This window comes from Pecten maximus, chromosome 11 (assembly GCF_902652985.1).
Source record: "Pecten maximus chromosome 11, xPecMax1.1, whole genome shotgun sequence".
In the NCBI taxonomy this organism is placed as follows: Eukaryota; Metazoa; Mollusca; class Bivalvia; order Pectinida; family Pectinidae; genus Pecten; species Pecten maximus.
In genome coordinates this window covers 20270004-20286465 of record NC_047025.1, presented here as the reverse complement: position 1 = coordinate 20286465, position 16462 = coordinate 20270004, and the positions used below count along the sequence as shown (strand labels likewise).

At 35.3% G+C, this 16462-nt stretch overlaps 1 protein-coding gene across 5 annotated transcripts in view; it reads right to left on the bottom strand.

Annotated features, from left to right (window-relative positions):
• Window positions 1-14084: 14084 nt before the first annotated feature.
• Window positions 14085-16462, bottom strand: part of LOC117337491 (carbonic anhydrase 2-like) — a 60229-nt gene continuing 57851 nt past the window's right edge. For all 5 annotated transcript variants that reach the window (XM_033898494.1, XM_033898495.1, XM_033898493.1 and 2 more), the window contains exon 8: window positions 14085-15613. In XM_033898494.1, coding sequence (XP_033754385.1) covers window positions 15506-15613 — 108 coding nt within the window. In that variant the 3' untranslated portion in view covers window positions 14085-15505. The remainder of the gene's footprint in view (window positions 15614-16462) is intronic.

Genomic DNA, 16462 nt, shown 5'->3' with positions numbered 1-16462 from the left:
ACCACACACATGCATCTCGTACACAGTGGAGGCGTCCTTAAATGACAAGAGCTATTAATAGGACGTTAAACAGTGTAAAATCAAATCCTCTTCAAACTCTTTGACGTCGCTATCACCGACCTTTGAGGCTTTCCCTGTGGTGCTTTCCCTTGCTAATATTCTGTACCAAACAATACTGCGTCACTTGATGTACATTGTTCACTGACATAATACATACTACATTTTGTCATTGATGTACACTATACTTCACAGGAACTCCCATATATCTATGGGTGCCGTAGATCGTGAGTTCGAGGCCCGGTCAGGGCACGAGTCAAAAAGTTGTCTTCGTCATTTGTGTTGCTAAGTTATATATCTATTTATTAGCACAATGTATCATATATACTATGTGTTGGTGATCCGAAGATATAGATTTGAATTTCCTGTCGTAGTTGTACCGAGAGAAATATATATTACATTTATGTAATATATGGACCGTTGGTTGGGAATTCCTACCAAGTCCCTGTGATATACTTGATCTGTGGTTGCCTTTCCCTCGAGAACTGTTCTCTTATTGTGTTGTTTTGCACATTGCATTCTGCTGAATCGTGCCGCACCGAGCAAGTAGCGTGATACTTTATATCTTTATTTTCGGCTAAACGAGTGATGTCTGTGCAGTCCGTGCATATTCGTTTCGATAAGGATTTAATTGAGAGGGTCTATATGTTTCTTTTCTAACATCACGAACAAACCCGTCCTCGAGTAACTCTTGAGAAAATATTACAATGTTGGGTAGTACTTGAATAGTGTTGCTTTGAGGTGGAACAGCGAACGTTGCATACATTTTAAGCACTCTCTTTTTACAATTAGTGCACACATAGACCGAAAGATAACAAGGAAGACAACTCAAACACGAGTTGGTACGTATCATCACATGATGACCTCATTGCGAACTACGTTGGTTGATAATACTGTTTATTATAAAATCATATTTCCCCCCACTCTCTGATTGGCTAAAATAGTGTCGATTGATTGCCGATAAAAAGTCATAATGACAGGCCATGCAAGACAAAAGCTGGTAAAAAGTGCTGGTTGACTGGATGTTTTAAAAATAGATTACATGTAATTATGAATTACTTTCACTTGGTATTGTCCAATAGTGTAAAATATATTGCAGGTTTTGAAAAAGAACAAGTAATAACATTAATTATTAGAATACAAAATGATCATAAGAATTAGTGCATTGAATACATTTGATATATTAGTTTACTTTTGATTGTGTAGTGTTTAAAAGATATAATGGATTATTTGCAAATGCTTCACAAATCAGTTTCTATCATTACATATGATCACATGTGTGATTATTAAAAATCAAAACAGTTATTTGGTAATAAAACTATTATAGCCTTTTGATTATTGTATAAGATATAAGAGAAAGTGGTATAATAGGCCACTCAGGGTGATTAGCTGTAGGAAATATCCATCAACTCGAGTTAGTTATTTTTCAAAAGCTAGAGCTCGTGTTTTTTTTGTTTTTGTTTTGTTTTTTTTTTTGTAACTTTTGAAAGGTAACTAACGAGAATGAAAGAAATTCCATATACAACAACCACTAGTTTGTGTGACCTGTTTCTACCAAAACCGAAAAGCTGTGCTGAGAATGAAATGAGCTGTTTTGTGTCAACGTGTGTTCTTTTCACAATATCAGGTGTGGTGTAAGGATATGACCTCATTTGAAATGCCGCTTATTAGTATGCAAAGTTCGCAGATGTATGAAAATATTACAATTTATTAAAAATCATAACAAAATAATAGTAAGTTCATTCTTTCAAGAATATAACTAAACAACTGCGAACTATTTCTTATGCGTTGTCATTTCCTAGACATCGTGAAGCGGCCTTTAAGTGTTAGCCAATCAAATTGCATGGAAAAGGTCACCGTGTCAACCAATCAAAACGCATTGAGAGTTTATTCCACGTGTGATATAAACTGAATGTTATTCAACAGCTGTAATAATTATTCCATGCCTTGGGAGTTGAATAACACCCACCTATCGTACTCCAGCATGCATTGACATAAAGACATTTATTAATCCTTAGCATTTAATTCAATACCTAAAACTGAAATTTTCAAAATAGATCTGACTTCGCTTTTACCTCTCTTTTTTCATTCTCAATTCTGATAATTTTTCCCTCCTAATTACATTGTTACCAGAATATCATACATATCAGAAGTAAACGTTTCCTAATCACTGACAATTAGATGAGCATTACTCAAATTTATAAAAAGATAAATATATTTACTTAGATAATTAATGAGTTATTATATTATTATTGATAAAGACCAAGGAAGATACTCTGTCTAGAGTTATGCGGAGATTTTTCCAGCTACGAAATAGAATTGCATTAACAAATAATGTATTTGATGTTACATGAGATCACCATTAAATTACCCGTTTGTTAGTAATCAAACAAACCCAATTTTTACTCAATAACAATACAAACACAAGACAATTTAGGTCATTACCTCGAGGATTGGTGATATCACCTCCTCAAAACGGGATCTTTTTCTTCTATCATGTTTTTTCATTGACGCATGATCTAGTTAGTCACATACATGTATCTCAACCAGCTAAATAGTAATACAACGTTAACGTGACGTGATTGGATTTACGACGTGACGTATTGTGTTGTCAGTACTTGTTATATATCTGTCTACCCTAGCGGTTTACAGAGATATCACACCCTGGAGGCGACAGATAAAACCTGGAACAGGTCAAACGGGAGTCAAATCAGGGAATGATGGGAGAGTTATCACCTGAAAACTCACCAATGTATATTTATTAAAGCATACCAGATTTTTTTAAAACAATTTTCGAAAATAAAGAATAATAAATTCGATCTATTATGATTTATGGTGCATTTTCAGTTAAGTTTTTGTTTTTTAGAGAACTATTTGATTCAGCTTTTAGTCCAATTGTTCAATAGGTGATTCGGCTAATCAGTTTAAAATCACGATAAAATCATTTCTTTTAATGCTAGCGACAATTAATGAAAATTTAAGCACTCTTCAGTCTCTTCTGACCTACCTACTAGGAATACTTATACACAGGCTTTAAAGTATAGGAAAATGATATTTTGACTAATCAAGTGATTAAGCTTACCATCTTTTCAACAATAGGGACCTGATGGATAGTAGGTGATTACATTGAGAAAACAGTTTGTGATAGACAACATGAATCGAAAGTGGAAATGGCTGTAAATGTATTATATATATATCTTGAGATAAGCAAGAGAACTCTGAAATTAATGTCCGTAACAAAAAGACCTCAAAATATCAATCATTCTAAAAATTAATTTCATAGTGGTACAATATGGCACAAGAAAAGTTTGATGTCAAAATCATAATCTTTTTCTGTCCGTCACCGTTTCTGTTGTAGAGCCACTTGGCAATCTTGATTTCTCCTATGTATTACTGGAATTCATTAACCACTGTCACGTATTAGTCACCATTTCTACATGAAACATGGATCATCTCCAGCCAATGTAGTACTCTAAAGTATCATTTATACACAAGTAATGTCCATGTTTCTTGTGTGGAACATCAATGTGGGGATTCTTCCACACTGTAAGTGTAAGATGATAGTTGATGATACAGCCGAATGCTCCGCATCACACTTATTACCGACGATATTAATATCAGATTTATTATTTTCAAATATTAATGGAATCTAGCAATTCAATCTTAATTGACAATTTGCTATCTTGAAATAACAAAACAAACTATTGGCCATGATCTTTTCCCCTATCTACGGTGTTTACATGTCCCATACATTTAATTCGATATTCAAGGACAAGTTCTCATTATCACCATTTGCGTGACTAATGACGAATATACAGGTAGATTAAGACAATGTTAGTGTATTCAGGTCGATATCATAATCTCCATTGAAAATATTCTCTTTCCTTGTGAGATACCACACTAGTTCTCATTTTGACAGTGTGAATTAACATGGATTTGTCCTAGACATTGCATGGAAGGTGAATATGTCGATAATACAGAGGACGCTTCGCCTACTGGAACAACTGGTCTTAATCCCTGTCCTTTCTCAAGATTGTTTTATACCTTATTTTATAGATAGAAACGAAAAGTCATACAGTTACTGTTCACGTATGCAGTATATAATGTATATAGAATAATATATAAAAATAGTATATTATAACTATTATATACAGATAGTATATATAGATAGTATATATAAATAGTATAGATAGATAATATATATAGGTATCAATGGGGGCCGCGGTGGCCGAGTGATTAAGGTGTCCAGACACTTTATCACTAGCCCTTCACCTCTGGGTTGCGAGTTCGAAACCTACGTGGGGCAGTTGCCAGGTACTGACCGTAGGCCGGTGGTTTTTCTCCGGGTACTCCGGCTTTCCTTCACCTTTAAAACCTGGCTCGTCCTTAAATGACCCTGGCTGTTAATAGGACGTTAAACAAAAACAAACAATAGATATCATATATCAATAGTATATATCAATAGTATATATCAATAGTATATATCAATAGTATATATCAATAGTATATATCAATAGTATATATCAATAGTATATATCAATAGTATATATCAATAGTATCTATAAATATATTATATATAGATAGTATGTATGTTTTGCAGATCACATTTCGGTTTAATTTCTACGTTGTTCAGACAAGTATTCTGGCGTCAAATTAATCAAACTCCAATTTCCATACACATGTGTTATTAGCTTTGTGGCAATCTCATTAATTCTCTACCGCAGGATCCCACAGTGAAATGCGCTTCATTCCATAATAAATCCTAAATCTTATCATTAAACTTGCGACGCGATTCATTTCTGACTTTGCGAAATTGGATTTGAGGACTATGATCTAGCACGAATGATACCCTATTAGAAATATGTTCCAGTATAATCTTACGAAATTGTAAAATCTGGCTTGGTCAGATTTCTCGTTCGCTCAATGTACACAAATAGTCAATATGCTAAACACTTCATCAGAAAAAACACGTTGTGAAATATTTATATATTATTGTCAAATGGCTTTCTACAATTTGTGTCTGTAAGTTGTAAAACACAATACAAACACCATAAATAATTTCCTCGTATACACCTGTAGCCTCACTTGACTTCAGAGCGTTCTGTTGTGTAATGTTTATATAGAACTGGTATCACCTGTTTATCGTTTGTACACGCCTTAACCACTGGTTACCAATGGCCGATATCAACAATATATATCGCACGTCTGCCTGATGTGTTATTGTTGGTTAACGTTGTTTGTCTCACGTCTAACTGACGGGTTATTGTTGGTTAAAGTTGTTTGTTTCACGTCTGACAGACGGATTATTGTTTGTTAACGTTGTTTGTCTTACGTCTGACTGACGGGTTATTGTTTGTTAACGTTGTTTGTCTTACGTCTGACTGACGGGTTATTGTTTGTTAACGTTGTTTGTCTCACGTCTGACTGACGGGTTATTGTTTGTTAACGTTGTTTGTCTTACGTCTGACTGACGGGTTATTGTTTGTTAACGTTGTTTGTCTCACGTCTGACTGACGGGTTATTGTTTGTTAACGTTGTTTGTCTTACGTCTGACTGACGGGTTATTGTTTGTTAACGTTGTTTGTCTTACGTCTGACTGACAGGTTATTGTTTGTTAACGTTGTTTGTCTCACGTCTGACTGACGGGTTATTGTTGGTTAACATTGTCTCACGTGTGACTGACGGGTTATTGTTTGTTAACGTTGTTTGTCTCACGTCTGACTGACGGGTTATTGTTTGTTAACGTTGTTTGTCTTACGTCTGACTGACAGGTTATTGTTTGTTAACGTTGTTTGTCTCACGTCTGACTGACGGGTTATTGTTTGTTAACGTTGTTTGTCTCACGTCTGACTGAAGGGTTATTGTTGGTTAACATTGTCTTACGTCTGACTGACAGGTTATTGTTTGTTAACGTTGTTTGTCTCACATCTGACTGACGGGTTATTGTTTGTTAACGTTGTTTGTCTCACGTCTGACTGACAGGTTATTGTTAGTTAACGTTGTTTGTCTCACGTCTGACTGACGGGTTATTGTTTGTTAACGTTGTTTGTCTCACGTCTGACTGACAGGTTATTGTTTGTTAACGTTGTTTGTCTCACGTCTGACTGACAGGTTATTGTTAGTTAACGTTGTTTGTCTTACGTCTGACTGACGGGTTATTGTTGGTTAACGTTGTTTGTCTCACGTCTGTCTGACGGGTTATTGTTGGTTAACGTTGTTTGTCTTACGTCTGACTGACGGGTTATTGTTTGTTAACGTTGTTTGTCTCACGTCTGACTGACAGGTTATTGTTTGTTAACGTTGTTTGTCTCATGTCTGTCTGACGTGTTATTGTTGGTTAACGTTGTTTGTCTCACGTCTGTCTGACGTGTTATTGTTGGTTAACGTTGTTTGTCTTACGTCTGACTGACAGGTTATTGTTGGTTAACGTTGTTTGTCTCACGTCTGACTGACAGGTTATGCTTGTTAACGTTGTTTGTCTTACGTCTGACTGACGGGTTATTGTTGGTTAACGTTGTTTGTCTCACGTCTGACTGACGGGTTATTGTTGGTTAACGTTGTTTGTCTCACGTCTGACTGACGGGTTATTGTTGGTTAACGTTGTTTGTCTCACGTCTGACTGACGGGTTATTGCTGGTTAACGTTGTTTGTCTTACGTCTGACTGACAGGTTATTGTTGGTTAACGTTGTTTGTTTCACGTGTGACTGACGGGTTATTGTTTGTTCACGTTGTTTGTCTCACGTCTGACTGACGGGTTATTGTTTGTTAACGTTGTTTGTCTCACGTCTGACTGAAGGGTTATTGTTGGTTAACATTGTCTCACGTGTGACTGACGGGTTATTGTTTGTTAACGTTGTTTGTTTCACGTCTGACTGACGGGTTATTGTTTGTTAACGTTGTTTGTCTTACGTCTGACTGACAGGTTATTGTTTGTTAACGTTGTTTGTCTTACGTCTGACTGACGGGTTATTGTTTGTTCACGTTGTTTGTCTCACGTCTGACTGACGGGTTATTGTTTGTTAACGTTGTTTGTCTTACGTCTGACTGACAGGTTATTGTTGGTTAACGTTGTTTGTTTCACGTGTGACTGACGGGTTATTGTTTGTTCACGTTGTTTGTCTCACGTCTGACTGACGGGTTATTGTTTGTTAACGTTGTTTGTCTCACGTCTGTCTGACGGGTTATTGTTGGTTAACGTTGTTTGTCTCACGCCTGTCTGACAGGTTATTGTTGGTTAACGTTGTTTCACGTCTGACTGACAGGTTATTGTTAGTTAACGTTGTTTCACGTCTGACTGACAGGTTATTGTTAGTTAACGTTGTTTCACGTCTGACTGACAGGTTATTGTTTGTTCACGTTGTTTGTCTCACGTCTGACTGACAGGTTATTGTTTGTTAACGTTGTTTGTCTTACGTCTGACTGACAGGTTATTGTTGGTTAACGTTGTTTGTCTCACGTCTGACTGACAGGTTATTGTTGGTTAACGTTGTTTGTCTCACGTCTGACTGACGGGTTATTGTTAGTTAACGTTGTTTCACGTCTGACTGACATGTTATTGTTGGTTAACGTTGTTTCACGTCTGACTGACGGGTTATTGTTGGTTAACGTTGTTTGTCTTACGTCTGACTGACGGGTTATTGTTGGTTAACGTTGTTTGTCTCACGTGTGACTGACGGGTTATTGTTTGTTAACGTTGTTTCACGTCTGACTGACGGGTTATTGTTTGTTAACGTTGTTTCACGTCTGACTGACATGTTATTGTTGGTTAACGTTGTTTGTCTCACGTCTGACTGACGGGTTATTGTTTGTTAACGTTGTTTCACGTCTGACTGACGGGTTATTGTTGGTTAACGTTGTTTGTCTCACGTCTGACTGACGGGTTATTGTTTGTTAACGTTGTTTGTCTCACGTCTGACTGAAGGGTTATTGTTGGTTAACATTGTCTCACGTGTGACTGACGGGTTATTGTTTGTTAACGTTGTTTGTTTCACGTCTGACTGACGGGTTATTGTTTGTTAACGTTGTTTGTCTTACGTCTGACTGACAGGTTATTGTTTGTTAACGTTGTTTGTCTTACGTCTGACTGACGGGTTATTGTTTGTTCACGTTGTTTGTCTCACGTCTGACTGACGGGTTATTGTTTGTTAACGTTGTTTGTCTTACGTCTGACTGACAGGTTATTGTTGGTTAACGTTGTTTGTTTCACGTGTGACTGACGGGTTATTGTTTGTTCACGTTGTTTGTCTCACGTCTGACTGACGGGTTATTGTTTGTTAACGTTGTTTGTCTCACGTCTGTCTGACGGGTTATTGTTGGTTAACGTTGTTTGTCTCACGCCTGTCTGACAGGTTATTGTTGGTTAACGTTGTTTCACGTCTGACTGACAGGTTATTGTTAGTTAACGTTGTTTCACGTCTGACTGACAGGTTATTGTTAGTTAACGTTGTTTCACGTCTGACTGACAGGTTATTGTTTGTTCACGTTGTTTGTCTCACGTCTGACTGACAGGTTATTGTTTGTTAACGTTGTTTGTCTTACGTCTGACTGACAGGTTATTGTTGGTTAACGTTGTTTGTCTCACGTCTGACTGACAGGTTATTGTTGGTTAACGTTGTTTGTCTCACGTCTGACTGACGGGTTATTGTTAGTTAACGTTGTTTCACGTCTGACTGACATGTTATTGTTGGTTAACGTTGTTTCACGTCTGACTGACATGTTATTGTTGGTTAACGTTGTTTGTCTCACGTCTGACTGACGGGTTATTGTTTGTTAACGTTGTTTCACGTCTGACTGACGGGTTATTGTTGGTTAACGTTGTTTGTCTCACGTCTGACTGACGGGTTATTGTTTGTTAAAGTTGTTTCACGTCTGACTGACGGGTTATTGTTTGTTAACGTTGTTTGTCTTACGTCTGACTGACAGATTATTGTTTGTTAACATTGTTTGTCTCACGCCCGTCTGACAGGTTATTGTTGGTTAACGTTTTTTTTCCAAACTGAATAAGCATTCATTTATTAGAGAGTCGTAAACATGTAATAAGTATCTATACTGATTAAATGTGTAGCAGATGATGTAAAATGTATACATGTACAAAAGTCTTTTGTTGTCACAATTCTTGTCATATCTTGTTTCAGTAAGGTACTGTACAGTAAAACAGTGTTAAGACAACATTTTGGTTTGTTTGTGACGCAGTTGGAATTCTGAATAAAACACTTATTACAAAATCAAACAAGAGCATTCCAAGCTGGATATTTAATGGAAGAGCTGATTACATGTACGTATAAGCTAAGTTACCACAGAGGACGTTAGCTTAACTAGCAAAATCCTCGAGACTATTTTTTTTTTTTTTTTGAGTGTTCAAAAATTTTATTGCCACAGAACATTTAACGATTTGGACTGCTGCCAGGGTTGAGGCCCTGGATTCAGTTAACGTTGTTTCACTTCTGACTGACAGGTTATTGTTGGTTAACGTTGTTTCACGTCTGACTGACAGGTTATTGTTGATGAACGTTGTATATCTCACGTCTAAATGTGTTGAGTTTGTTTACCGTGTGTATACTGTTTTTCTGCTTATATTTGATAAGCTCACGTACGATATATATACATATATATTCGCAAACATGTATGTCATACAAAATCGCCACTTTACTCCTACATGTATTTGCTTTTATGAAAATCTTAAGCTAATTTTGATTTATTTATATATATATATATTTCCACTCGTGAAGTTATCATATTTCTGTTTTGCATACTAACGTGCTTTCAGCAACTGCCGCGGGCCCATCGTTTCATTGTTTTTAAATATTTGGAAGGAAGTAATCACCGTGATAAGCCTGGAGGAGAATCAGTTGACCATCTGGTCGATGCTATATATAGCTCTTTGACATGATATTGACGTGAACATCTTCTATTTATAGTCTGATTGAATGGGGTCGTGAGTGTAAGCTTCATACAACAGCACGTTTAATACAACAGAAGGTCGTATAAGACAAGCCAATCTATTTTCATCTGACATAGTTTGCGTGTCAATATAATTTATTATTTGAATAGTATATCTTTTGAATATAAGGGATATAGCTCAACTAATACTTGGCATCTAACCATCTAGGAAATGAACATTTTTTTCTTGGTTTTAACTAGATTTTCCTAATGTGTATATGTGCGTTGGATCGACTGTTTGAACATAAATCAAGTGAGATTAAAACACAAAAACAGTTAATTATAATGAACGTATAAACATTTCTATGAAAATAATATGTTGGTATAGTGTTATTTATTCAGGTGACATTGAGTCGTTTACCCACTTCTAAAGCCATTGGTGGATCAGAGAGACAATGCAGCTAGACAAACGAAATGATGAGACAATGATATGGTGCCTGCTCGTGATTTCTGTGATCATGTTATAAATCAACCAGGAAGATGCTCATTTTAAAAATTCAGATATTGAAACTATTTATGTTTACAAATTAAGCAGAATAGGAAAAATGCTATCCTATCCGATACAGCACCGATTACAGTTTTCTGTTAAGAAAATGTGTAATTTTACTTAAAACATTTCTCCTCAGCTGTGTTGTTCCAAATAATGCTTATGATATGGAAACGTACATTGTTTTATTTTAAACAGTAATATGTAAATATGATTGCAACATGTCCAAGGAATTGTATCTGTTTTCAAAATTCTTCAAAACGATTCTACAGTTAGCAGCTTTTTTTCTTCAAAGAAGTATATAAATCAAACTACGGCAACTCCTATGTATTGAAGGATCACACATGTCCCTAATGCATATGTATTTTACGTGTGTGATGAAAGAGGCGTGCTGAAAAGCACACACTGTTATTCAGTCTGATGCAAACCATATTAAGGATTCTAGTTTAGGCACAAACACTCATAAGAAAATAGCATCTTAAGATATTGATTTACAATGGCCATAATGTTAATCACTAATGAGGAGGTAGGAGAGTCCAATTGCATTGTTGGAAAAAGGGCGGAAATTGTTATTTTAAAGTTTTCAATGATAAAGACCTGCCATTAATTAGATTACTAGCAACACATCTTCTGTATAGGAATATGTCTTTCTAGGTTAACAAGTAAAATATAAAACTGATAAAGATATTAAATTGGTCTTTCAATGTATATAAATTGATAAAGATAACATTCGTTTTTAAATGTATAAAAACTGATAAAGATAACATTGGTTTTGAAATATATATATAAATCAATGAAAAAGGATAAATTGGTCCTTCAATGTATATCAATTAATGAAGATAACGAATTGGTTGTGCAAAGTATATAAATTAATGAAGATGATAAATTGGCCGTTCAATGTACATAAATTGATAAAGATGTTTTTTACCTAACCAGTTGGTTAAGAGCGCTCTTGGGTTTATAAACCAATACGTCAGTTTATTTCATGGTTCAGTCTTTAAATGCACCACATAGAAAACACGCCGTCATCTCAACAGACAAATATTTTGTGCAATATGGTCTCTCCAAAATCATGTGTCAGCAAGCGTATTAATTAATTTTCTTCTGGTCTGATCGATAATCCGGACCGTGTCAGCGTTTGCACTGTAGAGCTTAAGTTGTCAATATATCTTCCATGAATATAAGAGACATGTTTCCGATCGTTCATATGCTTAATATGTAATTCAATCACCTGTCAAACAATTATCACTTTCCCTGTCTTAGGATTTACTAACGATTGACGTCAGAGATCGTGCATCACGACTCTGTCATCTCTTTATTCCTAAAAAAAACATGGCCTTGTTGCTGGACAATATTTTCTTCTGGGATAAAATCTAAAAGGAAAGCGATTATACTGTTAGAAAGGTTGATGTTAGACTACCGCCATAGTTGATATTAGAATAAATGGGAGGATTGCGTGTCACTAAGCATCTTTTAAACTTCGTTATGATGACTATCAAAACTCCACTGCTTCGCTACTCCTACTGTTTTTTACAATATCCTACCATTGATTTCTTACAGCTTATCAATAAACGAAGAAACTGCTACATGGATTACGTAAGTAGTCGTCATTATCTTCCCTTTGAGACGTAATGAGGATAAGCTGTTTGACGCATGATGTGTCTTGGGGACGTACAGTTTACATGTATATGGGGTCTTACAGTCATAGAGGTGTTTTAGTGAGCATTAGCAAACAAAAATTAAACTTCGAGACGTGTTTCATAAAATCTCATATGAAATAAAAACTGACAAATCTTCATCACATAACTCAAAAAACAGTTTTTATCAGTATTATTGTCAGAAAGCAGAGGGCTTAGCAAAATATTTTACAGGCAGATTTCAGTAGATAGCAGGCCGATTGTGTCATATATATATATATGTATGTATTTCAGTATGTTTTTATCGGACGCGTTTGATATGAGCGGAGGGGATTTTTTTTTATAAAGAACGCCGTGAATGCCCTGTTCTTAGTAGCTAAAGTGACACACCCTGTTCATTTGTAAACTGACTAGAATTTTCTAGGGAGATTATTTTTACACTTCTATGATGTTTATGGTAAATTTTTGTATGTATTATGTCCTGTACAATAATAAACTATTACTTAAGATGTGTTCTAGGTAAACAAGCCCCAACACTTATTAATTATTTGATAGGATTTCCTGGGTATATGACCGTGTACACAAATGAAATACTTAGCTAGGATTTTCTGGTTAGATGATTAAAGGTCGTTTCTTTGTTATGGGTATTACTCAATGGATAATGTTAAATTTTTAGGAAAACACAATCAATCAATGTATTTACTTTTGTTAAGCTTCTGTGGCAAAACCAATAATATTGTACATTAAGGGTGTACCGGGACACATGTTGGGAGCTGAGTTGGGCACAAAAATCTATAAATCGTTACTCAATCTCACAGAAACTTAAAATAGGTGTAAGGGAGGTAACTCATTATTTTCACACAAATAAATACATTTCTAGTCCATCCCAAAAGAGTGAGCTTTACTTGTTGAATGCATATCATTTATCTAAACATTTGTGAAATTAAAACTTTTTTTACAAGAATCATTTGAACTGAGCATAAAAAATAGAGCTTTTACAATAAAATGTAATTCACATACATATAGCTTGATATCATGTCCTCGTACAAAATCTAAAAACAATCTTAACTACATTGAATGGTTCAATGGGAACAAGCTAGGTATCAGTGGTATCGTGTTGTGATTCCAGTTATCTGTTTTATCATCAATCGAGGGTCGCTGTTCTAGCCATATGTACAGCGACTGATGATAGTGATTTGAAGATTTTTGATAAATATGTTAGCGATAACTGTTTGTCCCTAGATTTGTATGTAAAAACTTGATTCTTAAAATGAGCATAAACGTCAAATCGGGCGTGCCTCACATGGTTAAAAAGATTATTGAGGGTTTTGTTTATTTAGGTGTTTTTTTAACAATTTTTATCGACATTACTTCAACCGAGTTCGACAATGTAAGTTTCAGTATTTGGCGAGTTGCCGTGTGATAAGTAGCCATGAGGCGAAAATATGAACATGAATATACAAGTTAAGTTTTGTCAAACACACCTTTTCGACTCCTTCGGAATTGGGCAACCGGTAAAAATGTTGAAGCTGGTGGTTATGGTTAGTTTAAAGGATAGAGTTGACCTACAACTCAGTTCTTATATTTACCAGGGGTGGGGGAGTTAAATCTCACTGTTAAGGTTAATACATGTACACGTGCTGCCAATAATTACCTTCGAATACAAATATTTCAATAAAAAAATTGTGAAATAAAAAACAAAATGTTTTTCTTTTTATGCAAGAAAATATCTATTCTAATGAAAAGCATTAAAATGTGGAGCTTAACACATACAAATAGCAGGGGCATTACTGTTATTGTGGTTTGTGTATTCGTATATAAAACCTCAAAGATAGGCTAGAAACTTATAATTGTGTAACTTGATATTTGGAATTTTAAATAAGACGTCTGACCATATACACTTATGTGTTTTGTTTATTGCACGGAAATCATATTCTTCGTTAAAAATTAAACAAAAACAAAGTTAAAATTCTTTCTCATTTATTCTGAGGATAAAATACATATCGTATGTACATAGATATATATATATATATAATTACTTTAATCACATATCTGCTTTTCAACTTAACAATAATATAAAATTTAACAAAAGATGTCCGTTCAATTTTATATACTGACGATAACTCAAGATTGACATTTTTCGGAAAATCGTATTTCAATATATAAAAGCACTTTAATCCTCTAGCTGGGCGATATAAACAAAAATAACAATAGCATCGGACATCATAACAATATTTTAAAAATTCTTACTGTATTTGTACAACGGAGTCTGGTCACACTTATTTTATTTAGTTTTAACCAGGGATACTATTCAAGATGCAAGTAAACTGGATTTTATTCGACACATTTTTTTCTGAAGATGAAACAAAGCAAAATATTTTGCATAAAGATTTTATAATTTACAGTAAATAACGTCAAGCACTGCGATACAACAGACTAGCATTGCACTGCGTTATGTAGTCGGGTTGTAAAATCATTACACTCTCCCTGATGCTAGAAGTGAACTGAAATATATATGTAAAGCCATATGCACATTGAGAGTGAATCTACCACCCGTGAAACTAGCTTCACGTCAAATGAAAAATGCAGTATAATGCAGAGAATAAATTTATCCAATTAGTTTTTGTAATACGCATCGTACATTTATATGCGTTGTAGTTATAATTAGTTTCCTATCTTGTTTTATTCCATCCTTTGATTGGATGTATGACAGACTGTTCATTCTTAATGAAGGTTTACAGCTAATTAACATCTTTGTTTAATGATCATGATAAATTTACGTAAGTTGGTTGAACAGACTCAAGCTGATACACTCCATTATCATTTGAATGTTTAAAAAGCCATTTTTGTCATGTTGACAAATAACTTACAAATATATTCACATAATGATAGTTTGTACTAGTGATTTAAACTATAAAACAAACAATATTGCAGAACTAAAAGTCTATATTAAGCTGAGAGAATGTTAAGAAAGCGTTTGATAAATTATCCTGATACTACACATCTTTCCAGTAATCCGTGATTATAACAGCGTGCACGCAAATATTCTTAATGTGAATAATTCCAGGTCATTTATTGACCAGGTCCCAGAAGTCATAAACGTTCCTTCAACAGTCACATGTTGCATGGCTACTTGAATCACAGCGACGCCTTGTCTCATAAATACACAGAGAGATGTAACCTCAGACCTTGATAGTAAAGAATGCTTGGTCCTATCTAAAGTGTTGTAATACGTATACACCATATGTAATGACGTGTACACTTCACATAATGACGTATTCAACACTCAAAAATAGGCACATCTACACAACAGTGACGCTGAAACCACTGTGACGTTTACCACAATGAAGTAAACATCGCAATGAGATGACGTAGACAGCAAAGTTAATGGAATGAGCAGTTGACTATCCTGTCTCCTACTGGTAATGGGGGTCGGTAGTTGTTGACAATTTTATCGCCATCAGAATCTTTAAGCGACCGGAGGGAATCCATCTGTTCAAAAGGAAAACAAATAACGGTATCAACATTGGATAAATGTGATACTATTTTCCTGAAGAGAAATTCAACCATTGTCTATGTAACAAAGAATTATAAAGGTCAAACAAAACTTCCAAATCTCCTTATATTTCTTGTAACAAGCATAACTAAGTTATGCAGAGATGTTATGTATGGTGCAGGGAGGATAAATGTCAGAAATGACCGCCATGGTCTTAGTTCACCAGAAATGAGACTTCGGAAGGGTTTATTAGAAACTGAAATGTAAGCAAACAGCGAGCATCAGCAGCGAGGTCAAATGTGAAACGATCAGCAGCGAGGTCAAATGTGAAACGATCAGCAGCGAGGTCAAATGTGAAACGATCAGCAGCGAGGCCAAATGTGAAACGATCAGCAGCGAGGTCAAATGTGAAACGATCAGCAGCGAGGCCAAATGTGAAACGATCAGTCCTGAGACAAGAAACTTTGAATTTAAGTATAGGACTTTCTTGTGAATAAACACCTGATAATTTATACAGTAAGTCGTTCGCGTATCAGAAAAATGTCATCTTCACAGGAGTCGTCGAGTTATATATAATGGAATGAGGGAAATGAGTTAAGAAGTTCGCTTTCACTTTCTACACCACTAGAATAAGCAATCAGATTGTCGAATAAGACATGGCGAAATCGAAGTCAGACGATCAGATATTTGATTGATGCCAGGAAAAAAAACTGACCAATCGATAAGCTGATGCATTTCATTTGATGATTACAGGGGAACTTCATCCAAGTTCAAACACAAGTAGTCAATTTAACGGTATGGCCACCTCGAGACCAGTAAATGTTACGGTATGGCCATCTCGAGAC